At 42.9% G+C, this 26,987-nt stretch overlaps 1 protein-coding gene across 1 annotated transcript; it reads left to right on the forward strand.

The window, feature by feature from the left end:
• The first annotated feature begins 434 nt into the window (after nucleotides 1–434).
• On the forward strand, nucleotides 435–25,473 carry DAZL (deleted in azoospermia like). Its single transcript, XM_077809314.1, has 10 exons — nucleotides 435–569; nucleotides 922–1,013; nucleotides 1,967–2,018; nucleotides 2,739–2,805; nucleotides 3,243–3,379; nucleotides 6,224–6,301; nucleotides 14,067–14,117; nucleotides 23,278–23,385; nucleotides 24,358–24,456; nucleotides 25,420–25,473. Exons 1-10 carry the CDS (start codon nucleotides 531–533, stop codon nucleotides 25,471–25,473), a joined length of 777 nt encoding a protein of 258 aa, XP_077665440.1. The 5' UTR covers nucleotides 435–530.
• The last annotated feature ends 1,514 nt before the right edge of the window (nucleotides 25,474–26,987 follow it).

Consider the following 26,987-nt stretch of genomic DNA (forward strand, 5'->3'; position numbering starts at 1 on the left):
TAAGGATTTTTTTGGGGGGGGATTGGATAATGTGGAATTCTGGAACTCTGCAAGCAGATCTGGCAGTCTTCTATGTCTACTAACTCTGTCTTAAATCCCAATTGATAGATATAGAAGTGCATTTTTCAAAAGTTTCATTGTAGAATTAGTCGTATAGGTTTAAAGTGACCATGGAGCTTTGAGGAAAAGCAGCTTTAACTATACATATTTAATTATTCTAAATGCAGCTTAGTGCTAGGTAAAAAGAGTAAATACTGAAAAACCAGTCCATGAAGTGGAATTAATTCAGAACATATGTTTTTGGAAAATTATTTGTGGTATTTCTGTTGTAAATAGAGTAAACTGGAAATGGAAAGTATTTTATCCATGGGAACATTTTGAAGTTTTAGTATCCTAAAATGTAGTATATAAATTTATCGAATTTGCAGTCTGCAGCAAATCCAGAGTCCCAATGTGCAAGCATCTCCAGGGAGGAGAACACCCAGTTGTCAACAACCAGTCAAGGATATGTTTTACCAGAAGGAAAAATCATGCCGAACACTGTCTTCGTTGGTGGAATTGATATAAGGGTATTTAAATGTCTTGTCTTTCACATATATTCTGTAGTGATTGGACTGTTCTTTTTGGGAGTGCAGAGCAGAAAACAGACTTTTTTTGCAGGAATTACCTGATCCCATGGCATCTACCAGTTTTATGGTATTGCACTGCTATGTGAGATCTGAGTTCAGTTCCAGTTTTGTCCCTTAACTAGGTGAGCAGCACTGAATTGTGCAGTAACAGTGGGTGGGTTTGAAAGTGGCTCCTGCTTCTGTAAATCCACTTCAAACAGTTAACTCCTTTTTGCAAACTTGTGCTCAAGGCTTTCTTGTGGTGGCCAGTGATTTTTTTTTTTTTTAAGCTAAACAAATTCTGTTCCTTTAGATGGATGAAACAGAAATTAGAAGCTTCTTTGCACGATATGGTACAGTGAAAGAAGTGAAGATAATCACTGATAGAACTGGTGTTTCCAAAGGGTAAGTAGAACATGAATGATTTGTCTTGGATCATTAAAGCCTTTTCTAACCTAGTGAAGTTGGTAACTATAAAACACCAGAGGAAGCAGCAACACATGGAGAGTTGGACTAACCCAACCCTACAACACGCTATTAAAATGCTTGAGCCCTGTATGCATCACTACTTCCAGAAGTGGTGAATTACAACTAACCAGTTGGCTCATATAGACTCAGTTTAAGTATAGCTGATTTTGTAAAGAATAATATGGTATGCTTTAGCTGACTTAATAAATCTTGCTTTTCAGGGGGCATATAATTGGTGGAAGCAAAACTTAAAACTTGCCTTGGCTGCCAAATGCAGCCAGCTTTTGATGGGACGGAATGGGATGAAATTCTTTTGGGTGAACAGTAATGTAAGCAGCTGGGCTAAAAAGATAAGAATCATGGATACACTTTCTAGGTCTGAGCTTTTGGAGCTGGAAAGAACTCTCCTGTCACTCCTCTATACCTGGTGCCCCAGCCTTCCCCCTGCAAGTTGTGATCCACTCTGGGTAGCTGGAAGTCTTGGTTATTGGTAATGTGCTAGACAGAAGATTAATTTTGATTTTAAAATTACTGTTTTGTCCATGCTTAATGTAATAAAATCTTGTTGCTCTAAGTCTCGCATCAACTCTGTGATGGGACCAAATACTATCCCAGTTTCCCAAATTGTGGAAACCAAGACAGAGGTGAAGTGAATTGCACCAGTCGCACCCAGTCTGAAATGAGACTCAAATCACTACCTGGATGCTAGTTGGCACCTTGTAATATATACACCTTTGCATCAGTTTTTGGTTCACAGAATCCAGTGGAATGATACTGACTTGGACTTGACTATCTTTTGGCATATAGTAACCCAATTTATGCTATTGAGTCTTGTTCAAAACAGGCTTGTAGGTTGTGCAGTAGTCACACTGAACTTTTTTCCTTTCCAGATATGGATTTGTATCCTTTTTGGACAATGTGGATGTTCAGAAAATAGTGGAAGTAAGTTACTTGGCTATTTGAGGATGCTCATATTCGTATCTGTATTCTGTAATGAAGAATGCAGTGTTGGTTGGTTTATGGAGGTAATAACAAGGAAACTGAGTTGTCTAAAGGTTATCTGAGCATCTGGAATAGATTAAGTGATTAGGAAGAGGCAAAGATTAAGACTGTTCAAAACAATCTTTCTAAAATGCCCCGTGCTGTTAAGGTAGGCTTTTTTTACGCAACGTATTTAGCCAGAAATAAGACTAAAACATTTAGTTTTATTGCTTGGAGGTGTCCATTCAAAGTCCATTCCTTCCACTCCTAGATGCCATTCAAAGCACACTTGGGTAGTTAAGGGCAAGATACACTGACCAAGTTATGTAAAAATTGCACTATTAACTGATAGAAAAGACCAAGAGTACAACAGAACTGTAGTATGACAGCTGTGAAAAAAGGCTCTAGCAGTATGCTTGAGCATGTAGAGAGCAAAGCAGGTTAAACACCCTGGGCTTTCGGGTGTGTAGGGCACTCTACTCGTCTAGGTGGTGCCTCACTGTCCACACTACCATTTATATCCATGCTAGCTGTGCATGCAGTCTCTGTACTCTAAAGGTACATCTACATTTACAGCAGCACGTAGATTGACTTAAATAGTTATTGACCTGTCGTTGAATCTGAAAGTATAGTAAGTGGTGAGTGATTTTTGTTGGTTTTATTTTTTTTCCCCTCCCCCAGTCACAAATAAACTTCCATGGTAAAAAACTGAAACTGGGCCCAGCAATCAGAAAACAACAGAATTTATGTAAGTAGATCTAGACTGGAACCTTAACTTGTAAAGCAGCATCCTTTCCTAAGGAGAAACATGTAAGATATTAAAGTCATTTGTTTATCTGTGATATTTACAATCTTGTATTATTAGTATGAAAAGTGTTACAACTAAAGTCAAATCTAAGTAATTATCTCAGTATTGACTGTTAATTTTTTTTACTCGGTTTTGACAAAGAAAGCCAACTGTGATAAATTTTGTACTATCATAATGCCCCAGCATGTAAACGGCAAACACTGCTGAACTGATCTCTTATCCTGCGCTACTTTTTAATTTAAAATAATAATAATTATTAATTAATGGAAACATACATATCTGAACTCCTACAAACCTTGATTTTTTTTTTAGGCCTAAACTACTGATAAAATTACAAAAAAATGTTTTGGATCATCTTTTGTTTGTCTCTAAACTAGGTGCTTACCATGTGCAACCCAGACATCCGGGTTTTAATCCTCCTGTGCCACAGTTTCATAGCGTGTGGAGTAATCAAAACGCAGAAACATACATGCCTCCTCCAGCTATGATGAGTCCAGTAACTCAGTATGTTCAGGTAAGTTTATTTCTTTATGGTCTGATCTTGGATCATAACTGCTTTCTTTAAAGCACTAGAATGTAACACTTCTGAGAGCCACACTTGCATGGCCTCTGAAATATGTACTAGAGGAACTTTAATTTTTGACATTCATACCCCTAAAAATGAAAATCTAGTTGTAACAATAGCAAATAAACCAAGTGTGGACAGAATTGTCTTCTAAAGCAGGCAGAACTGTCAACTTAGAAATACCACCTCAATATGTCTTTCAAATTAGTCTTCTACTTTATAGAATCTTGATACGGGCAGCCAGTTACTAACCCACTATACCACAAAGTACCTCTGCAATGTGTAAGCTCACTTTGTATTTAGGGAGATTGTTGATTTCTAAATGAAGCTAAACCATAAGAATGGTCATACTGGGTCAGACGAAAGGTCCATCTAGCCCAGTATTCTGTCTTCTGTTCATTTCCTCTGAAGCACCTGGCACTGGGCAGTCAGAACAGGTAATCATGAAGTGGTCCATCCCCGGTTACCCATTTTCCCATCTTCTGGCAAAGCAGAAATCTTCAGCCTGGTAATGCTACAGAATGGAGCAAGAAAAGGGAATGGGGGGAAGTAACCTAGCTTATAAGAGATGTTGAGTAGTCTGGAGGTTGCTCCCAAAGCACACAATTCTTTACATAACACTTGAGCAGAGAAACTTATTTAAAAGATCTTTTTGATTTTGCTTGAGAGTAAGTTAAAGGACTAGTGTACAGCGTCCCTTTTATTAACGGGGTATGGAACAGCAAAGCTGGCTCTGTCAACGCTTTCTCCAGGGAAAACCGTTTGCTTGCTTCGGATTGGTACGGTACCCTTGTATAAAACACAAATATTGCACTCACTTCTGTAAGACATACCATTATTGTGGGCATGATCAATATCCCCATTTAAGTGATATCTTTATACATCTAATGAGGGGAAATGGAATACATGCTCATACATATCTATGCAGTAGTCTCCTAAGCTGTTGTCATGCTTTGTTCCCTTCCAGCACCACATTGGGAGGATCCCCTAATAGCTTTTCTTCTGAACTCCCCCAAACCCCATTGCCTACTAACTATGACCAAATCCTGATATTTATTGTAAACTTGCTTGGATTTGGCTACTTCTTTTTTCTTAAGAAGGCATGCATCCCATGGTGAGTTAAGAAAATAACTTACTAAAAGTAAAATACTTGGTAAATGTGTTCTGGCCCTAAAATTTGAAGGATGAAAAATTTGGGGGGTGGGAATGATTCTAATTCCTCATGTGCTGAAATAGTGTAAGTAGACACTGGAAGGGCTTTACCATTTAGCATCAAACGAGCTGTAACAAACCAAAAATAAACTGTCTGTAAAATCTTACCTCAATTTTCCAGTTGCAAGTCCTCTTTAAACAACTCCAGACCAGGGGTTCTCAAACTTCATTGCACCATGACCCACTTCTGACAACAAAAATTACTTCATGATCCCAGGAGTGGGGACTGAAGCCTGAGCCCCAGGTGGGGGGTCAAAGATGAAGACCAAGCCCCACTGCCTTGGGCAGTGGGCCTGTAATCTGAGCTCTGTCACCCAGGGCTGAAGCCCTTGGGCTTTGGTCCCAGAAAGCGGGGCTCAGGCTCTGGCTTTGGCTTCGGCTTCAGCCCCAGCAAGTCTAACACCAGCCCTGGTGACCCTATTAAAACAGGGTTGCGATCCGCTTTGGGCTCCTGACCCACAGTATGAGAACTGCTGTTCGTGATGAACCTTTAGTTTAAGGAAAGAAGGGGGAGGATTTTAAGAAATCAAGTAGTGTAACACTTTTTGGGGACAGTAGATACTTGATTCTAACTCAACTGCTTGAAACCTTGCATGTCCTGAGAGAACAATCTACTTCAGACTTCTGTTGATGTTCAACTATTGGAAGTGAATTGTTTACTTTGCCTAAACTCAGAATCTGGTTAAAATAAAAAAATCATTGTTAGAAGCAACTACTTCCATTCCTATACAAATGTTTACTGCACAGAAGGCTAAAGTGAGCTAAATTTACACGCCAGCTTGCTGCAAATTCAGTATTTTATAGATAAGCCCTAAAGAATGTTCTGTTAGTCAGTGTATGTTAAAAGCCCCATTTGAGGCTCAGTGAGACTGACTGACTTACTCTGTTGCAAGCCAAGGTGTGGGTCTACTGTGGGGAAGTCCTGCATTGGAGTAGTTTCCATACAGTGAAAGCAGCGGAGTGCAGCTTGGTGGGATATGATAAAACAGTGGTTACACAGGATGTTACTGTACAGCAGATTGGTGTGGTATAAAATCACACCATGGCTTGCCACTCTGTAAGTAGCTGTGTAGACAAGTCTTTAAGCTCCCTTTTGAAAATTGGACACGCCCTAAGTGTCTAAGACTTCACTGTGGTCAGATGTATAACTACTGGCTTTCATACACATACCCGTGTTAGCTGTCGTCAAGCTTCTGTGCTAAAAAAGCATGTAGCTATGACTACGTGGGCTAGCCACCCTGAGCATACCTGACTCCCTGCAATTGTAGTTGGGCAGCTAGCCTATGCCGCTGCCCATGTATCTGTGGCTACATTGCTGTTTTTAAAAAGGAAAAGGAGTACTTGTGGCACCTTAGAGACTAACAAATTTTTAGTCTCTAAGGTGCCACAAGTACTCCTTTTCTTTTTGCAAATACAGACTAACACGGCTGCTATTCTGATAGTTACACTAAAAATAGCAATCTCAATCAGCTGGTGCTGGTAGGTTTACCAGAGCTGGAAATGCTACACTGGCTGCAGTGTAGATGTACTTTACCTAATTGCTTTAACCTATGAAATGCAAAACTTTTCCCCCCCCCGCAGGCATACCCTTATGGGTCGCAAGCTGTACTGATACAACAGCAAGTTCCTGTAGGCTACCAGCCTGCCTACAACTATCAGGTACGTATTTTTTAAAATGGCTTAATTGATTTAAAAAAAAATTGTGAATCAGAATATTTAAACATTCTGATGTCTAAATATTGGACCTCAATTTGTTGGTCCCACCCCCCACCAAAAAAATCTTTCTCCAGTTGACTTGATAAATTCTTTGTTTTAGGGTTGTTGATTAATCACAGTTAACTCACATGATTAACTAAAAATCACAATTAACTTTTTAAAAACCTGATTAATTGCCGTTATAATAGCACTGTTAATAGACTACCAATTCAATGTATTTTTGTATGGTTTTCCTACATTTTTCAAATATATTGATTTCAGTTATAACGCAGAATACAAAGTGTACAGTGCTCACTCTATATTTTTCATTACAAACATTTGCACCGTAAAGAATTGAAAAATACTTTTTTCTTTTGCTTATCACCTCATACAAGTACTGGAGTGTAATCTCTGTCGTGAAAGTGCAATTTACAAATGTAGATTTTATTTATTTTATTTGTTACATAACTGCACTCAAACAAAACAATCTAAAACTGTAGAGCCTACAAGTCCACTCATTCCTTATCTTGTGTGTCTTTTTGGAATTGGCTGAACAAGTTTGTTTACATGTACAGGAGATAATGCTGTCTGCTTCTTGTTTACAATGTCACCTGAAAGTGAGAGCAGGTGTTTGCAAGGCACTTTTGCAGCTGGTGTTGCAATTATTTACGTGCCAGATATGCTAAACATTCATATGCCCCTTCATCCTTTGGAAACCATTCCAGAGGACGTGCTTCCGTGCTGCTGATGCTCATTTAAAAAATAATGCATTAATTACATTTGTGACTGAACTCCATGGGGGAGAATTGTATGTCTCCTGCTCTGTTTTACCCACATTCTGCCATCTATTTAATGTTATAGCAGTCTCAGATGATGACCCAGCACATCTTCATTTTAAGAACACTTTCACTGCAGACTTGAAAAAATGCAAAGAAGCTAACAATTTGAGATTTCTAAAGATAGCTACAGCACACAACCCAAGGTTTAAGAATCTGAAGTGCCATCCAAAATCTGAGGGGCAAGGTGTGGAGCATGCTTTCAGAAGTCTTAACAGAGCAACACTCTGATGTGGAAACTTCAGGACCCAAACCATCACCAAACATAAAATCCACCTTCTACTGATGGCATCTGACTCAGATGATGAAAATGAACATGCGTCAGTCCACGCTGCTTTGGATCATTATCAAGCAGAATCCATCATCAGCATGGACGCATGTCCTTTAGAATGGTGGTTGAAGCATGAAGGGACATACAAATCTTTAGTGCATCTGGCATGTAAATATCTTGCGATGCCAGCTGCAACATTGCCATGCAAACACCCATTCTCACTTTCAGATGTTGTAAACAAGAAGCGGGCAGCATTGTCTCCTGCAGATGTAAACAAACTTGTTTGAGCAATTGGCTCAACAAGAAGTAGGACTGACTGGACGTGTAGACTCTACGTTTTACATTGTTTTATTTTTGAGTGCAGTTATTTTTTTAACGTAATTCTACATTTGTAAGTTCAACTTCCATTATGAGGAGATTGCACTACAGTACTTGGGTGAATTGAAAAATACTATATTTTTTACAGTGCAAATATTTGTAATATAAAGTGAGCACTGTACACTTTGTATTCTGTTGTAATTGAAATCAATAGATTTGAAAATGTAGAATACATCCAAAAATATTTAAATGGTATTCTGTTAACAGCACAATTAATCGTGATTTTTGTAAATGCTTGACAGCCCTACTTTGTTTAAACATAGATGAATACTGGCAACAATTTAGACATTCTGGACACTTTCTCCTGGATTGCATGGCTGTTTAGAAATTGTTTGCCAGCAAACAATAGACAACTGATCATGTTGCTAAATGTTCTGATGGGAGAGGGCAGGAATTCTCCAAACCATTATCTGGCTTAACCAGGAGCTCTTCAGTGATCTGAAACTCAAGAGTCCTACAAAAAGTGGAAACTAGGTCAAATATCAAAGGATGAACATAAACAACACAAATATGTAGAGACAAAAAAGAACACGGAAGATGGTGGAGCTGGAGGGAGGAGCTGTTGAAGTGAACGCTCATTCCCCAGCTCCCCACCCGGCTCCCTGGGCTCCGCTGCACCGCGCTGCCTGCTGAAGGGGCCTGCACAGACTCCAGCCAAGGTCTGCTGTTTCAGTTGTAAGGTTGTTGGGGGCAGGTACTCTTTCATACTCTAGTCACTCGATCTGACCTAAAAGTCACAATATTACAACAAAAAGACTTCAAAAACAGACCCCAACAAGAGACTGCTGAAGTGGAAGTAATTTGCAAACTGGACACAATTAACTTAGGCTTGAATAGAGACTGGGAGTGGATGAGTCCATTACACAAAGTAAAACTATTTCTCCATGTTTACCCCCCCCACACTGTTCCTCAGATGTTCTGCTGGAAATGGCCCACCTTGATTATCACTACAAAAGGTTCCCCCCCTCAGGCTTCTTCTCAGCAGCTCTCCTGCTGGTAATAGCTCATCTTAAGTGATCACTCTCCTTACAGTGTGTATGATAACACCCATTTTTCATGTTCTGTGTGTGTATAAATCTCCTCACTGTATTTTCCACTGAATGCATCCAATGAAGTGAGCTGTAGCTCACGAAAGCTTATGCTCAAATAAATTGGTTAGTGTCTAAGGTGCCACAGGTACTCCTGTTCCCAGAAAAAAAAGTCAGTGGTTCATGATCAAGCTGGAAGGGCATATCGAGTGGGATCCTGTAGGCATCCATTCTGGGTCCAGTCCTGGTCAATATCTTAATGACTTAAATAATTACAGAGAGTACAGTTAAAGTTTGTGGATAATATCAAGCTTGGAGGGGTTGCAAGTGCTCTGGAGCATAGGATTAAATTCACAATCAGCTGCATACTTACAAAATGGGAAATGACTGCCTAGGAAGAAGTACTGGGGATCATAGTGGATCACAACCTAAATGAGTCATCAGTTTAAAAAAAAACATTATTCTGGGATATACTAGCAGGAGTGTTGTAAGATGTGAGAAGTAATTCTTCTGCTCTATTCTGTGCGGATTAGACCTCAACTGGACTACTGTGTCCAGTTCTGAGCAGTACATTTCAGGAAAGAGGTGGACAAATGAGAGGAAGTCCAGACAAGAGCAACAAAAATGATTTAAAAGTCTAGAAAACATGACCTATGAGGGAAGATTGAAGGCGGGGGAGTGGGTTTGTTTAGTCTAGAAAATGATTATGTCCCCCCACCCCCAGGCTTCTTCTCAAGTGCATAAGTTTGTTACAAGAAGGTTTTTATTAAAAAAAAAAAAATTACTTTTTGGATAGGACAAGAAACAATGGGCTTAAATTGTAGCAAAGGTGGTTTAGGTTGGACAGTAGGGAAAAACTTCCTAACTGTCAGGGTCCGTAAGCACTGGAATAAACTGCCTAGGGGGGCTGTGGAATATCTATCATTGAAGATTTTTAAGAGCAGGTTAGATACGCATACTTGTCAGGGATGGTTTAGTTAATACTTGTTCTGCCATGAGTGCAGGGAACTGGATTAGGAGACCTCTTGGTCCCTTCCCATCCTGTGAGACTATGATGCAAGCAGTTTGGTGAGGAAGCTTCAGTAACTGCTTGGGAATAAGTAAACATTCTGCACAGCAATGTGGATAAAAATGTCTTTTTTTTTAAAAAAAAAAAAAAAACTGATTTAAATGCATATTTTTTTAATTAAAAAAAAAGGCCTAAACTTATTGTAATCCTATTTAAATAAAAATGTCCAAGCATACATACATGCTGCTGAAATGTCAGACTACTGAACAGCTAAGTCACTGGCTAAACAACTGGAACCGGTTGTTTGGTTTAGCACTTAAATAATTCAGATATCTGCCGCTAATTCTTTCTTTAGTTTTAAATGTTCATACAAGATTTGATAAGCTTTTATTATGTATCAGCACATCTAATGTAACTTTTGTAGCTATTTTTTTTATATTTATTGAACTCCAGTTGCCACACAAATGCAGTTTTACACACTGCATGAGTAAAAATTAATCCTGTAGTACTTAAAATATTGTTTTCTAACACTGAAAGGAAAAATTGAGAATAAGAATCAGACTTTATTGAGGAAAACTTAAAGTACAAATTCAAAACCATATTAAAACTGATTGTTTAAATCATGTTCCCTATTTCCTGATTGAAATTGCTTTTGATTTAAATAAAATCATCCTGACCTACATAAAGAAGTAGGAAGTGCGACATCGGGGTAAAACTGCTACATACTTAACCAAAATACTAAGGGCTGAATACCTGTTCTCCATAAATACACTGACACATGTTGTTCTTGACGTGCTTAGGTAACACACACTGGGCTACAGGCTTTATCTGTAGGCTTGTTTTTGCACATATAACTGACCTCAAGCACCTCATGCTCCTGCCAAACTGGGGGTGGTATTCTATCTTGCCTATTGCATTATTTTAAAAAGTTTGTAGAGTACTTCAGTTGAACTTGGTACAACTTAAACTGATAAAGTGACTCTTAACAACATGAAATCTTCTGCTTGGTGAAGGGATGATATTCTAGTTGTGGGCCTTGGATGCTCTATTCAAGCTAGGCTGTAAATATCTTCACCAAATGCTTTTAAAGGTGACATGCAAAAAAAAAAAAGAAAAATGGGTTTGAGCCCTCTTTGTATTCTTCAAATATAAAGAATGCCCAAAAGACAATTGAGAAGCCAGGTGATCAAAGTGTGTGTATAATCTTTAAAAATATTTGGAATGTCAAGTCTGGTTTTCCCTGGGTTTGATAAAAAATTGGAGATTTCAAATATGTATTCTGAGTTTTTTCACCTCTTAACTGAGAGTCAGGGGTATTCTCTTTTTAAGAGATCTCTTCTAAGAATTTCTCAGCCATTTGAGTTATAGGAAAGTTTTAAAGTCTGATTTTTAAAAAACACCCTCTCTTACTTAGCTTTCAGTCTTAAAACAAATGCTTCCTGTCAAAGAATGCATCTGATACCAGGAAGTGAGCATCCCAGTCCTGAGAGATCTTGAAGTTCAGCTGTGTCTGAGCCACTAATCTGTGGGTGCAATCAAAGATATCTACAGGATGGCCAGAGTTCTGTGTAAAGGCTCTTAATAATCTTGATTAGATTAGTCAAAATGCTGAATTTAATGGTGCAGGCCACTCTAGCTATCCTGAGCTCCATGAATTACTTTGGTCAAGTTGTCAAAACTGATCAGTGATTGGTGGGGCATCCAGTATCACTAGTCACTCAGGCAAAAATTTAGGATGTAGTCTTGTTTTGTAAAGCATTCTTGGTAATTTGGCTACCTTGCAGAGCTTTCTACCATTTCTGAAAGAAACCACAATGCAGATTCTGATGCAAATACTTGCTTAACAATATATTATGTCAGGGTTGGCCAAACTTACTGAGCCTCTGAGCTGCATACAACAATCTTCAGAAGTTTGAGATCCAGCAGGTACCTGCTGGGGCTTGGGGATTCAGCCGTGCTCCTGCTGGAGCCCTGGCAGGTATGCCCTGCAGGGCTGAAGCCCCAAGACACACACCCCTTCTCTGCAGAAGCTGCTACCTGCAAGGCAGAGGTCCCAAGCTCCCCCCCCCTCCCCCGCCCAGTCTGGGAGGTGGAGAATTGGGAAGGGCAGCAAGGGGAGCACCATGACCCACACTTTAACTGTAAAAGATACACCTGGGAGTGTTCTTTGCCAAAAAAAAAAAATTCTGTGCACAATATTTTAAAATTCTGCAAATTTTATTTGTCAAAGTAACACTACGGTATCACGCCACTTTCAATTATTTTGCTAATTTGTTTAAAAATACTTGTAAGCCACATATGTCTGTAACCAGATGTGCTCTCTCTCCCTCAGGAGTAGAGAGTTAAAGAAACCCCTCTGACACCCCAGTTCCTGTTTCTCTGTCCAGTCCCCCCTTCCCAAGCCCAGCTGGGAGGCTAGACACCCACAATCTCTTCTCCTCCCTAGAAAGCAGCTGCTGCGTGTCCCCCCTCCCCGCCAGCTCCAATATCTGCATCCCTCCCCCCAGAGGCCAGCAGCGGGGCCCCCAGCCCAGATTCCTGAACCCCTTCCCTTGCCAGAGGCTAGCTATGGTCCCCCTAACCCAGACATTCCCCACCTCCAGAGCCCAGGGATCCAGAGGGAGAAACAGCTTGATGTTCTATCCCAGGCTTGCATGGAATTTCCTGTGTGCCACCCTCTCCTTCCCTCAGGGCATGCTGGGGACTGCAGCTGCCAGGAACGCTCTAACATCCTCTTCCCTCTCCCTAGCAGTGTCTTCTATATGTGAGCGTGGCTCTGCTGGGCCCAGTGGCCCCTAGTGGGGGCTAGCAGCACTTCAGCCCATTTCTGTGGGGGAAAGGAAATTGTGTGCATACATTAATTTCTGCAAAATTCTGCATTGAACAGTGGCACAGAATACCCTTAGGAGTAAAAAGAGCCACAGTTTAGCCACTCCTGTAGTATGTCAACAAGCAAGGGAGTACCTACAACTCCTTTGTCGAGAAACTGTTAAGCCTAACATAGTTCTCATGGACCTTGTAGATCTCTCATTTGATCCCTTATCCAAGGCACTCTACCACTTCACCATTAAAGCAGTCTTCCTGATCGCTATCCCCTCAGCCAGAAGCATTGGTGAAAGCCAAACACTAATGGTATATCCTTCTTAGATGGTATTCCAAAGTGTGGTGCTGAGATCATAGCCTAAATTCCTTACAAGGTGCTGTCTAACTTTAATTTAAACCAAGCCCTCAATCTCCCAGTTTTCTTCTCCAAACTCTATTCAGACATAGAGAAGCCAAATTGCACACCCTGTGTTCAGAGCCTTTCTTTATTGCCTAGCTAGCACAAACCCCTTCAGCTTGCCTAAGGGAGACTCCTATACAGGAAATCTGCAGAATAGCTACAAGGAGTGCCGTTTCTATATTTACAAAATATGCCCTACATTTGGCATCTAGGTCAGATGCCAAATTTTGGAGAACAGTTTTGCAATCTGTAGTTAGATATAAATAGAACTCCTTGAACCTTCCCTCCCCCCACTTCCTTTGGAACCTGCTAGAACTCATATCCACATGGACAAAGACTGAGAGCACATTTCCTTATCGTTAAGGCTAAGATTTTTGTTACGCATATTTTTAGTAAAAGTCATGCAGGTCACGGGCAATAAAGAAAAATTCACGGAAGGCAATGCTTATCCTGATTTTTACTAAAAATATGTGTGACAAAATGGGGAGCTGTGGGGTCTGGCTGGGAGGTCCTGGGGGTACCCTGCAGTTTCCAGCCACCACAGGTGGTGGGAAGACCCTGCAGCTCCCAGATGCTGTGGGCTGAACTCATGCAGATCTCTGGAAGTTAAGGACTCTGACTTCCGTGACCTTCATGACAAACTCGCAACTTTATAGTTACAGTGGTTCAAGATGTCTAGTCTGTGTAGCGCCCATGACCTATCCTCTATCCCTGTGCTTTTGGAGTCCATGTTTGCTGGGATTCTGAATTAGTGAGGGAAGTGAGAAGCAGTAAGGGCTGCGCTGTCGTACAGTTCTTCAGCTGGGGCATGCATGAGGAGATAATGCTGAGGGTCAATTTAAGGATTTAGAGTGAATGAATTAGAATGTATGAGCACCACAATTGTAACTCTCTCACTTACAATAACTGCAGTTCTTGGAGGTAAGTAATTGTTCTTTGCACAAGACAAGATAAAGGATAATTCTTATTTATTAAATCTTTAAGGTCCCACCACAGTGGCCTCCTGGGGAGCAAAGGAATTATGTTATACCTCCGGTAAGGTGATTAAAACTTAGTGCATGAAATTTCAACCTTCTTGTTTGAGTCATGCTCTGCTATCTTAACACTCGTAATCAAAATCAAACTTTTATTGGTGTAAAATTGCTCTGCAAAGAGTAGTTTCAGAGTAGCAGCCATGTTAGTCTGTATCCACAAAAAGAAAAGGAGTACTTGTGGCACCTTAGAGACCAACAAATTTATTTGAGCATAAGCTTTCGTGAGCATCCGATGTAGTGAGCTGTAGCTCACAGAAGCTTATGCTCAAATAAATTTGTTAGTCTCTAAGGTGCCACAAGTACTCCTTTTCTTTCTGCAAAGAGTAGACATCTCTGGATTAAATGCTGAGAGTGGTACTCATGACTGATATTGCTGATTAAGTCTTGGTTTAGGGTTTCGTACTTGCATGGAAGCTCTCTTAAGGAAGGGTTTCTTGGGAGAACAAAAACAAGTTTCATTTCTTCTTTCTTCATATTCTCCCAATTGAGCCCCTGGGAGAGTTCTAAGGCTCCAGAATAACATAATTTGAACTACTTCTTTTTCATGGAAATTTAGAGGGGATAAAATCATAGCCTTCACTTTTTTCTCCAAGAGCTGTACAACGAGGGCTTTACTGCTGCTTATTGATTGTTCCAATTTTTTTGAAAGGCTCTCTGATAGTGTATAGTAAAGCAGACGCTTGTAGTATTTCTGAAAGTGTCTACAAGTTGCTGAATCTGGTTCCTTCCAAACCCTACTCAAGCAAGATAGACTATAGTATGTCTGCCAAATTGAATGAACTGGCAACAGTGATTGGAAACCATCAGCTCCAACTCCCAAAGAAAGGTAACTTTCCGTGGTTTTGCAGAAGTGACAAAACATGTAATTCTTACTCTTATTTTCCCTTTAGAGACTTGTAAGAATTTTATTCTACTTGTATAAAACCTAAAACTCAAATCACTGTCCACATTTAATCCAGATGTACTTTTTTTTTCCATTGGAGGGTCTGACATCACTTTAGGGATAATTTATTTTAGTGCAATGAATTATTTGGCCATGATCTGAAATTGTGCTGTTTGAGTATATGGATAGGATATGTGTACAGTGGAATTGGACACCGGCGGCTGGCCTGTACTAGCTGACTTGTGAGGCTTGGGCTAAAGGGCTGTTTAATTGCAGTTGTAGGTATTGGGGCTTGGGCTGGAGCCTGGAGATCGCAGGGCTTGGGTCTGAGCTTAAACGTCTACACCACAATTAAACACATAAGCTCCCTAAGCCAAAGTCAGCTGGCATGGGCCGGTTGCAGGTGTCTTAGACTAGATCTACACTGGAATTATCTCAAAGTTGCTACACTTCTTTTTTTTCTTACTAAAAAGAAAAGGAGTACTTGTGGCACCTTAGAGACTAACCAATTTATTTGAGCATGAGCTTTCGTGAGCTACAGCTCACTTCATCAAGTGAGCTGTAGCTCACGAAAGCTCATGCTCAAATAAATTGGTTAGTCTCTAAGGTGCCACAAGTACTCCTTTTCTTTTTGCGAATACAGACTAACACGGCTGTTACTCTGAAACCTTTTTTTCTTACTGTGAATGGTATCTCTTCAATGCCATTTCTCACAGTCCCCCTATAGGATGGGTGGGGGATTGGAAATAATGTTCATTGCTTTCCCACTCTGATGTTTTGAGTCTCAGGGATGGACTTCTCTTTCACAAACTATTGCAGGTGTCACCACCCATCCCCATGTTGAACAATTACTCAGTTCAAGTCATAGTTAAGAAATGGACTTATATTGTCCTATTTTTGAGTGGGTAGGGGTAGATCATGTGTACCAAGCTTTCTTAGTAGCATACTCTTACATCTAACATAGAGGGAGAAATCCCTGTGCTCAACACATTCTTTGCAGGGAAAGTCTGTAGATCCATTCCAGTGTGTCTTCCATTTACTGGAGCTCACCAAAACAGACTTATCACTGACCACTCACAGCAGTCTGGAAGTGGCCATATCCCTGAATCTCCAGCCAGTTTAAGCTACATAACCGTTAATGTTTAAAGGAATTCATTCTAACAGGCTGCTAAACATTCTCCTAAAAGCAACTTCTAGTTCCATTCCAATTACTAGCTGGCAGACAAATAGTGTGCATTAAAGACAGGTGCTGTAGAGTGAGCTGTCTTTCAGAATTATAATGCTTATGCTGGGTTGTATGGATCAGCAGAATTTTTTCTTTAGAAGAAACACAGCTGCTGCTTCGAGTGATTGCTCATGTGTATTCCACAATAGATGTGTGTGCTCGCCACATGCATTGATGTGGGAAGCTTTTCCCCTAACAGTACCTGTAGGGGAGTGCCCCAGCGACCCCTGGAGTGGTGCCTCCATGGCACGGTATAAGGGGCGCTGTGCACTCCCCCCACCCTCAAGTTCCTTCTTGCTGCCAGTGAAGGTGCTTCGGAACTGCTCTGCTCCAGCTTTGCTTTAGCTCGTCCCCAGAACTCTTGTTCATTCAGTGTATGGTACCTGTAGTTTAGTTAGTGCGCCTGGGCCAGGGCATGCCCTGTGCCCTGGGTTTTAAGTCATGCGACACTTGTAGGCGACCAATGCCAGTGAGTGATCTGCCCACAGACTGCTTACATTGTTTGGGTGAAACCCATCTCTGTGATCGCTGCAAGATTTGCAAGTCGTTTAAGCCTTGGACCGAGAGAGAGAGACATTAGGCTCTGGGCCATCCTGGTGGAGTCGGTGTTGACCCCAACTCCGGCATGCCTCTCTGAGTCGGTACGGAGTACCATAGTGTTGGTACTCGGCAACCCACCAGCGCCATCTACCAGTCGGCACTTGTCCCCATCCGCAGTGCACGCCAAGATGGCGAAGAGGCCTTCTCTGCCGCGGCACTGGAGCAAGACTGTGGGAGAGGCTAGACCCATGTTGGGCAGTCCTCTGTCCCCATCAGCCTGTAGGCCTCCAACTCAGGTCCAGCCTGGCCCATTTGGAGCAGGCTTCCCCGGATGTTGGGATGCCCTCCATGCCAGAGGCCCTGCAAGCGGCTCGGGACATTATGTCCATGCCAGTACCAGGAGCACCGCCAATGTTGGCCCCGTGGTCCAGAGGCAAGCTGCCACTGGGATCTCCGCAGTCACCCCCAACTTGGTACGATCTTGGTTGAGGGAATGTTCCTGACGCCATTCGCCACTCAGCAACCGTCCGTGCATAGTCTATGCAGGTTGTCATCGACCACCCACCCCACCCTCCCTCCCCCCCCCCCCCCCGGTTGTCTGGCTGGGTTCCATCTGACAGAGACTCCAGGCACCGCTCCACCTCGAGGAGCGGATACCGACAGGACTGAGGCAGATAGCCCTTCTAAAACGAAGACATTTAGTGTTATCATAGCCAGTTGCGACACAAGCATTGACACCATTCTTGTTCGTCTCGCTCCAGGACCCCACTGCTCCCGTAGTCTTGGTTGTCAATTGTCATCACCTCACCATCGCGGATCAGCCCGCCGGAGCCGATTGCAGAGGAGCTGCTACCCGCGGTATCGTTCCTCTACATCAGGGTCATGGTCTCATGGTCAGCACCACTCCCGGCCCGCTGCTCCTCCTGGTCCAGGGACAGCGGCAGGTTGTACGTCAGCCTGACCTCCCTTCGTAGTCTCCCGTCGGTGGGTCAGGCCAAACAGCCTGCTCCGCTGGTGCTACAGCAGGTGCAATGTCACCGGGCCCCGTGGCCGGCACAGTGGTACCAGTGGGCACCGTGACCCCTGACGCAACCCCCGGTGGGGGCTTGCTCGGTAGCCCGAGCCTTGGATCGGCCTCCCTCTCCCAGCATCCTAGGAAGGAGTCGGTGGCACATGCATCTTCAGCACTGGGCCCAGAGAGCAACCAGGGGGTGGATCTCCGGTGCCAGTGGACATGCAAAGTACCGCCCCTACCTCCTCGCCCTCCCCAGTGAGGCAATTATAGCCCTTCCTCCCTCTGTCCCGCAGGAGGACTCTAAAGCCCACCAGGAGCTATTGAAAAGGGTGGCATCAAACCTCCAGGCAGAGGAGGTGGAGGAGTCCTGAGACTCCCTTTTCAACATCCTGTCTGCCTCGGTACCAGACAGGGTGGCCTTGCCACTCCATGAAGGGGTGGTGAAAATTTCAAATGTCTTATGGCAAACCCTTGCCTCATTAGCCCCCCTTTCTAAGAGAGCGGAACGCAAGTAATTTGTGCCCACCAAAGGACATGAATACCTTTACACCCATCCTGCTCCTAACTCCCTGGTGCTTGAGTTGGTCAACCACAGGGAAGGGCAGGGCCAGCCAGTCCCTACTCAGAAAAATAAAGATTCAAGGAGGCTGGATTGATCTGGGAGAAAAATTTATTTGTCCTCGAGCTTCCAGTTACGGGTGGCAAACCATCAGGCTCTCCTGGGTCGTATGAGTTCAATCTATGGGGCTCTCTGCCCAAGTTCAAGGACTCCCTCCAGGAGCATGACAGGAAGGAGTTCAGAGCTCTAGTGTAGGAGGGTACAGCAGCTGCCAGGTTAACCCTGCAGGCAGCGTTGGATATGGCAGACACGGCCGCGCAATCCATGGCCTCTGTGGTATCCATGAGAAGGGTGGCGTGGCTCCTGCTGTCCAGAGGCGTGCAGAGCAATTTGTGCAATTTGACAGCAAGGCTCTGTTTGTGAAACAGATGGACATAAAACTGCATGGCCTGAAGGAATCCCACACTACACTTAAGTCTCTATGTTCTGGCTCCGGCTAGAGCTAAGTTTAAGCCGCAGTAGGCTCTCACCCAGGCTACCCACTCTAAATATGAGACCCCTTATAAAAAGTTGCAGGACTATAAGAAACGGCCGCAGAGACAGTCTATCTGCCCCCCAGCCTGGGTCATCCAAAGGCAAACAGGCAGGGAAACAGCAGTTTTGATGGGATGCCCAGGGGAGACCTACCAGTTCTCATCAGGGATCCACACTCAATAAAGACAGGTTTCAGAGTAACAGCCGTGTTAGTCTGTATTCGCAAAAAGAAAAGGAGTACTTGTGGCACCTTAGAGACTAACCAATTTATTTGAGCATAAACTTTCGTGAGCTACAAGTGAGCTGTTGCTCACAAAAGTTTATGCTCAAATAAATTGGTTAGTCTCTAAGGTGCCACAAGTACTCCTTTTCTTTTCACACTCAATAAAGCTTCCCTTCTCCAGTCAGTTGTGTGCTTTTCTCCCGGACTAGTTGCGGCTAACCTCGGACCAATGGGTCCTCAGCACCATCTCTCGGGGCTACACCCTCCAGTTTACCTTGACCCCTCTCACGAGGCTCTGCTCGAGCAGGAGGTGGGACGACTCCTTAGCCTAGGAGCAGTGGAAGTGGTGCCAGCAGAGTTCAGATGCAAAGGGGACTACTCCCACTATTTCCTTATCCCGCAGGCCAAAGGGGGGCTCAGGCCCATCCTGGACCTGCGAGGCCTAACCAATACATGGTGAAGCTCAAGTTCCGCATGGTCTCCCTGGCCTCCATCATTCCCTCCCTGGATCCTGGGGACTGGTACGCTGCTCTTAATCTGTAGGATGTGTACTTCCATGTCCATATATTTGAGGGGCACAGACATTTGTTCCGTTTCACGGTGGGGCAGGAATACTACCAATTTACGGTCCTCCCGTTTTGGCCTGTCCACTGCCCCCAGGGTATTTACAAAGTGTATGTCTGGTGGTGGCCTACCTCAGGCACTGCGGGGTCCAGATCTTCCCCTATTTGGATGACTGGTTGGTCAAGGGCAGCTCCCGGTCTCAGGTGCAGGACCACATGGTGCTCATTCTGTCCATGTGCACCACTCTGGGTCTGTTGGTAAATGACACCAAGTCCACATTAGTCCCGGTACAACGCATAGAGTTTATCGGGGCGGTCCTGGACGCCATGTCGTCCAGAGCCTCCCTCCCACCGGACAGGTTCAGGACCCTGAAGGGGCTCTTCAATACAGTCACAACAGTGACAACAACCAGAGCGTGTTTCCAGCTCTTGGGTCTCATGTGGGCGTGCACATGTGATTCATCATGGTCAGACTGAGGATGAGGCCCCTCCAGCTCTCGTTGGCCTCTGTGTTCTCCCAGGCCAGAGACAGGATTGACAAGGTCCTCACTGACAACACGGCCTTGATGTTTTACATCAATAGACAGGGCCCGATCCTCTGCCTGGAAGCCCTCAGGCTGTGGGATTTCTGTATAGCCACAACATTTTCCTACAGGCCTACCACCTACCAGGCGCCTGGAACTCGCGGGTGGATTGCTTGAGCTGGGACTTCTCCTCTCAGAACGAGTGGTCTCTTCACCCTGAGGTGGTGCCCAGACCTTTCCAAGAGTGGGGAACTCCCCAGGTGGACCTGTTTGCAATTTGGCAGAACCGTCACTGTCCCCGGTTCTGCTCCGGGGAGGGGGCTGGGATGGTGCGCTATCTCCGATGCCTTCCTCCTGTCCTTGTCAGGCCAGTTTCTCTATGCCTTTCCTGCTGATCAGCAAGGTCCTGGAAAAGATAAAGACAGGGCCTGGGTCCTCCTGATTTCCCCGGTGTGGCCCAGCATTGGTACAGGACCCTCACGACCCTGGCAGTCGCCCTACCATGGCCATTACCGTCCCACCCGGACATCCTTTCCCAGGACCAGGGCCGCCTCCTTCACCCCAACCTAGCAGCACTCCACCTCATGGCGTGGCTGCCTCAGGGGATAGGCCAGGAGGAAAGGACATGCTTGGAAGGGGTTCAGCATGTCCTCTGGGAAAGCAGGCGACCCTCCATGCGCCGAGCCTACTTGGTAAAGCGGTCTCGGTTTTCCCCCATGACTGCCCTGATACAGCTCATCTTGGACTAACTCCTTCACCTTAGAGCCCAGGGCTTGGTGCCGTCATCTGTCAAGGTGCATTTGGCAGCCATATCTGCCTTCCACCTGCCGGTGCAGGGACACATGGTATTCTCCCATGCTATGACTGGCCGATTCCTTAAGAGATTGGTCGTCTCTTCCCGTACGTTAGGCCCCCATCCCGCAGTGGGACCTGAACTTGGTGCTGGCCCAGCTCATGGGCCCCCTCTTTGAGCCGAGCTTCTGGTTGCACCTCTCATGGAAGGTGGCCTTCCTGATGGCGATCACGGGTCTTGGAACTCAGGGCCCTGACCTTGGAGCCCCCGTACATGGTGTTCCATAAGGATAAGGTCCAGTTCTGCCCACATTTTTCGTTCTTCCCAAAGGTGGTCTCCGCTTACCACATGAGTCAGGACATTTTCCTGCTGATCCTCTGCCCCAGGAGTCCAGCGAGGAGCGCCATCTCCAAACACTAGATGTGAGATGGGCTCTGGCTTTTTTATCTGGAGCAGAATAAGCCATTCAGGAAGTCTTCGCAGCTGTTCATTGCCTCGGCCGAACGCATGAGTGGTCCACCGATCTCCACTCAGTGGCTCTCCAAGTGGATCACCTTGTGCATCCATACCTGTTATGACCTGGCGGGAATCCCTCCGCTGTCAATTGTGAGGGCACACTACAGTAGGGCACAGGCCTTGTCGGGTGCCTTTTTAGCCCATGTCCCCTTTCAGGACATTTGCAGGATTGCTACATGGTCTTCAGTTCACACGTTCATCTCGTATTATGCGATTGTCTCCCAGACCAGGGAAGATGCTGGGTTCGCAGGGCTGTGCTCCGTCCCGAGAATTTGTGAACTCCTACCCACCTCCAACAGATATAGCTTGGAATCACCTATTGTAGAATATACATGAGCAATCACTCAAAGAAGAAACGACAGTTACCTTTTCTGCATCTGGTGTTCTTCGAGATGTGTTGCTCATGTTTATTCCACATCCTGCCCTCCTTCTCTCTGTTGGAGTTGTCTGGCAAGAAGGAACTGAGGGTGGGAGGGGGGCGCGTAGCGCCCCTTATACCGTGCTATGGAGGCGCCGCTCCAGGGGTTGCTAGGGGCGCTCCGCTATGGGTACAGCTAGGGGAAAAACTTCCAACACCGGTGCATGTGGCAAGCACGCACACCTATTGTGGAATAGACATATGAGCAACACATCTCGAAGAACGCCATTTATGGAAAGGGTAAAGTGTCTTTTTTTTGAATGAGACATTTTGCTGGTATGTATGCATGTAGTAAGCACCATACAGCTTCATGGTATAGTGCTTCATTGTGGCAATGTATTAAGCATTTTATAGTGTGGAACAGGAAAAGTGAAGCCTTTAATTGTAGTAGTCTGAACACAGAGTGAACAAGTAGGGAGAACAGACTTTTTTAGGAAGAAAATTTATCACAGATTTGTGTGTAGGGGGTGTTTCTCAGAAGGGCAGTGGCCACAAGGGTGTTGTGGCCATATGAGTAGTCAGCCAAGCTCCCTTCCTTGATTACAGCAGTTTTTCTTGGCTGAAGCTTCAGATACCAGCAAGTTTCTTGTAATGCTTAGTTATAACTTTCTCACAGAATAGCTTTAGACTGAGTTCTTATCTCCCATTTGGGTGGTCATATAGGGTAGAAGATACTGTCGTGTCATTTTTGCCTTGATATGCCAGTTGAACCATGAAATGATTACTACTTTTGTGCAATACCTCTAATGGAATGGCCTTGTACTCCTAAATCTTTCACTAGGAGACTACTGGAACCTCAGTGGTTCTCAAGGATTTTTGGGCCTTTGTTTGTTAGTGTCTTGAGCACTACCCACCTGTCAGTACGTTGGATCCCGCAGAACTTCCCGTGCCAGATTCTTTCTGGTGGCAATCAGAAACGATTTACATGTGCTCCCTTCCAGCTCTTGGCCCGGTCTCTGCAGTCTATTGGCTTCAGCTGTGAACACCTTTTTTCCCCTTCTTCTCCACCCAAATTAGATAAAATTCCCTATTAAAATAACCCTTTTTGAGAGGGAGAGCTGGGTCTAACTTCCAGCATAATACCATGAAATGTGTCCTGGTGGACCAGTCATTCAGCTTATCTGGAAGGAGCAATAGATACTGCTGTGACATTTTTCGATTTATTTTTTTTTAAGTGTCAACACTTTTACTTTTTCTTCAATATTTTTTTTCATTATTACTGTGCCTTAGCGGTAGTTGAGGACCAAGGACCCAGCTGCTGTTCTTCCAAACTGCTCCAACTCAAATTGTAGTAGACCTACAACCATCCACCTTGGGATGGGGAGCATCTATACTTTCATTCCTTAACTGCAACACTTAATTATACAGGCTTATACTTCAGTAAACTACCACTGCAGTGAAGTAGAGCCAGAAGTTATCCAAGCAGAATGTTCTGTTCCAGAGCCTGCACAATCATCTGGAAACAGTCCACAAAAGGCAAGTGTTCACTCTGAAGATGTATACTCTTAATGTAACCCTATAACCTATTTCTAGGAACTTGTGTAGAAGGAAGATGTAATAGATAGGGCACAGTCCTGGGATCCTGGAAAACTGGGTTCAGTTTCTGCATAGTCTTAGACTTTGAGAGACTTGTCCAAAGTCACAGTCTACCCAGTGCCTCAGTTTCCCCTCAGTAAGAGGGGGGTAAATACTTCCTCAAACAGACAGTGTGAGGTTGTTGGGTACTATGATAGACAAATGTATAAATCAGCATTAATTCAGCAAGCAACTTTGTTTAACCATTTGGCTTGACTTACAGTGGGAATCACATGAAACAAGGTACAACTTGTTTTTTTAATTGTTAAAGTGAATTTTATTTTGCTTCTAACATTTGTAGAGACAAACATTGGGGAGTATCACACTTGTCTTTCATGTTGAAGACTCATAGTTTAGGAAAGGGCATCATGTCCCCTTCTTGTTGTAGATTCTTAACTTTTGGGACTTAAATTTAACTTGGTATTCAATAGACATCACTTACTCATATTGCCAATTAATAATAAATTCTGGCTTGAGATATGGAGATGGAACGCTTTTTTGGTCAGTGGCATTTCAGGTATGGATGAGGTTACTAGAGGAAACAAGTTAACTGAAATCTGTCCTTCAGATAATGCTGTAAAACCGCAGCCTAGTAACTTTCTTTCACAAAGAACAGAAAAGCTTCATATAACTCCGAGGGAAAGAACAAAATTGTTGTGTAATATATTGATATAGTGTGAATATAAACTAGTTTTTTAGCATTCAGATACTATAAAAAATAAGTGTTTGATAAATATTGACACTTGCCAGTAATCCTGAATGTTTACACTTCAAAGTTTTTAGCATCTGATTTATAGACATGATGGTAGCAATGAACTAGATAATAAAATCAGTATTGTTGTAGATGCATGTTACTGAAAACATGTATTTCAGAAGTCTGTGGACCGAAGCATACAGACAGTGGTATCCTGTCTGTTTAATCCCGAGAACCGTCTGAGAAACACTCTTGTATCCCAAGAGGACTATTTCAAGGTACGGAGTAAAAGCAAACTTTAAAGATTTGACATATAGTTTTTCTTCCACCACTAAATACTATGGTGACAAGTAACTCAAATGCTGATAGACTTGTTCCATTTTTGCAACTGTAGGCTGCTCTGGACCATAGCTGTGTCTGGCTCTGACACTTACTGTGATTGTTTGCTTGCTTTTCTGTAGAGATCTTTGATATAAATATTGCAGTATCATTTGGAAGGTCTTGAATCTTAATACTACTGCCCAAGACAACCTTTGTGGAATCATTGATGTCCTTGATTTGTGGGTTTAACAGTGCAGTATCACAAACCTGCACAAAAACTGCTTGCAATTCAAACTGGCAATATTGGCATTAGCCTTTTCTTCCACATTTTCCTTCAGAGAGAAATAGATGAACCTTGGTCTGTTGGTACTGAACAAGCAGCAGTTTACTCCCTCATCCAGAGGATGACTTGGATTCTATAAAGTATGCTCTTCAGATCTGTCATAACTGTATTCTGACATGCAAAATCAGTAAGAGTTGCCACTGCAGCCCTTCCAACTGTGAAATGGAGAATGGTGGCTTGTTCTTAGACCTCTCGGGTCTAAGGCCTAAAGTTTCCAATCACTCTCAGGGTTGTTTTTGTTTTGCTTTGCTTTGCTTTAGGTCACAAATGTGTGTTTGGGCTAAATACAACTTGTGATTACACTGGTATCTTCTGATTAAACTGTCCATTAGGATTTTTTAAGGCTGTCTTTCTGAATCTTTGAATAGTTTTTCAGTTTCTACTGTTTTTGCGGAATAGACACTCCTACTCTATTATCTGAAGTAAAAAGCTTTACGTAGAACGTGGGATTTTGAAGGAGCAAAATTTTAAAATCTGTTTCTGCTTTATGTAACTTACTTTATTCTATTGTAATATCTAGCAATATTGTTACCTTTCCGTGAATTTAAACTATTTTTTTCTTTCCCTCCCTCCACAGGAGAAAAGGGTACATCATTTCAGAAGAAGTAGGGCAGTGCTTAAAAGTGTTTAACCAACGACACTTGAAGACTTAAAGTGCCTGTATTCCATTGATTTGGGGTGTTACTGTTCAGTATAGCAATATGTGCTGTACAATTATGTAATCTTATAGAAAAAGTTACTTCAAGTTGAAGTTGTTCATATTTGCATGTTATCTGTTCCTAGATTGTTTTGTTTCTAGTATTTTAAGGATATGATAGACTAGAAAGTTTCAGTATTACATTACTTGGGTTTTGTGCATGTCCTTTCACTTGATGCTAGAATATGTTAAAGTTTTTTAAGGAATTTGTATGGAAAGATTACTCTTGGTTTAATTTGTAAATGTGTGAATTTTCTTCTGGGGTTTAAGGTACAGTTTGCATGTTGCACTTGTTTTCTCTTAAAACACAGCTTAAATGTCTGACAAGTTTAGCTCATTCAAAAGTTGAACTAGAAATTTGCCCAAGAGGTAGTTTTTAAATTGCGTTCTTAATCAGTGGAACAGAAGACCTCAAGTTGTAACTCAGTTGAAGCCCTTCAAGTCTGTACCCGGTGTTATATTGCTGGTTCTCTACAAATAATCCAATCAATGGGGATTACATTTATTAGTTACAGTTTATGCACCTGGAGTCTGAGCATCACTATCAGTTTGATTGGAAAAAGTAATTAAGCGAATTCTAAAATTCCTAGATCTAATTTAAGAAAAACCCAAGAACATAACAAGCTACATTAACTACTCAGTGGGTTACACTTTTTTACTGAGCAAATTTTAACAATGCCTGTATCTTAAAATTGTGGGAAAATATTGACATTAAAATATCCTTATGTTATGTCACACAAACTGTTAATCAAAGAATTTTGTAAGGAAATATGTTTTATAATAATTATGTAGATTTTAGAAAAACAAATTTGTTAGTCTCTAAGGTACCACAAGTACTCCTTTTCTTTTGCGAATACGGACTAACACGGCTGCTACTCTGAAACCTGTAGATTTTAGAGTTTCGTATTTGAAAAACTTAATAAATTTTCTTTTTGTTTGAGTTGGCTTCCTGCTGGAGATGCTAATTACAGTATTGCAGCTGTTGACACAGGTGTTAAATTTTGTCATTCTAGATTTCGCTGTATTCTCCCAGCAGCCATTTGTTGCAGTACTTGTGCTACGTTCAACATTACACTGTTACATAGATTTGTAGTAACTGGATAAAATGTAACCAAAACCAGCAACTAAAGATCAAGGTAAAGAGTTTGTCTAATGAATTAGTTTGAGACTGTAGTACAGTCCTTGCTTTTAGACCAAAGTTAAGCCTCTTCAAAGATGGTGCACTGATCCCTTAAAAATGGACTAACTAAGGTGACCTGGCAAATTCCAAAGTAATATTGGCTCCGAAAAATAAACCGTATCCAATGTTGCCCAGGGTTGTCTGAACACAAAACTATGGTAACTTCTATTTTTCCCCCTCTCCAGGTGGTTTCAGGAATAAATCAATGGGGACATAACTCCTCCATTTGATAAATGATTGATACAAACGTCAGTGCTTTCACACACCT

The sequence above is a fragment of the Eretmochelys imbricata genome, chromosome 2 (assembly GCF_965152235.1).
Source record: "Eretmochelys imbricata isolate rEreImb1 chromosome 2, rEreImb1.hap1, whole genome shotgun sequence".
NCBI classification, from domain to species: Eukaryota; Metazoa; Chordata; order Testudines; family Cheloniidae; genus Eretmochelys; species Eretmochelys imbricata.

Bases quoted from the DNA above. Each gene is read 5' to 3' on its own strand.
- DAZL (XM_077809314.1), top strand. From the start codon at position 531: ATGCCGAACACTGTCTTCGTTGGTGGAATTGATATAAGG. The intron at 570-921 runs GTATTTAAATGT...CTGTTCCTTTAG, and splicing joins TTGGTGGAATTGATATAAGG to ATGGATGAAACAGAAATTAG. The intron at 6,302-14,066 runs GTACGTATTTTT...TAAATCTTTAAG, and splicing joins AGCCTGCCTACAACTATCAG to GTCCCACCACAGTGGCCTCC.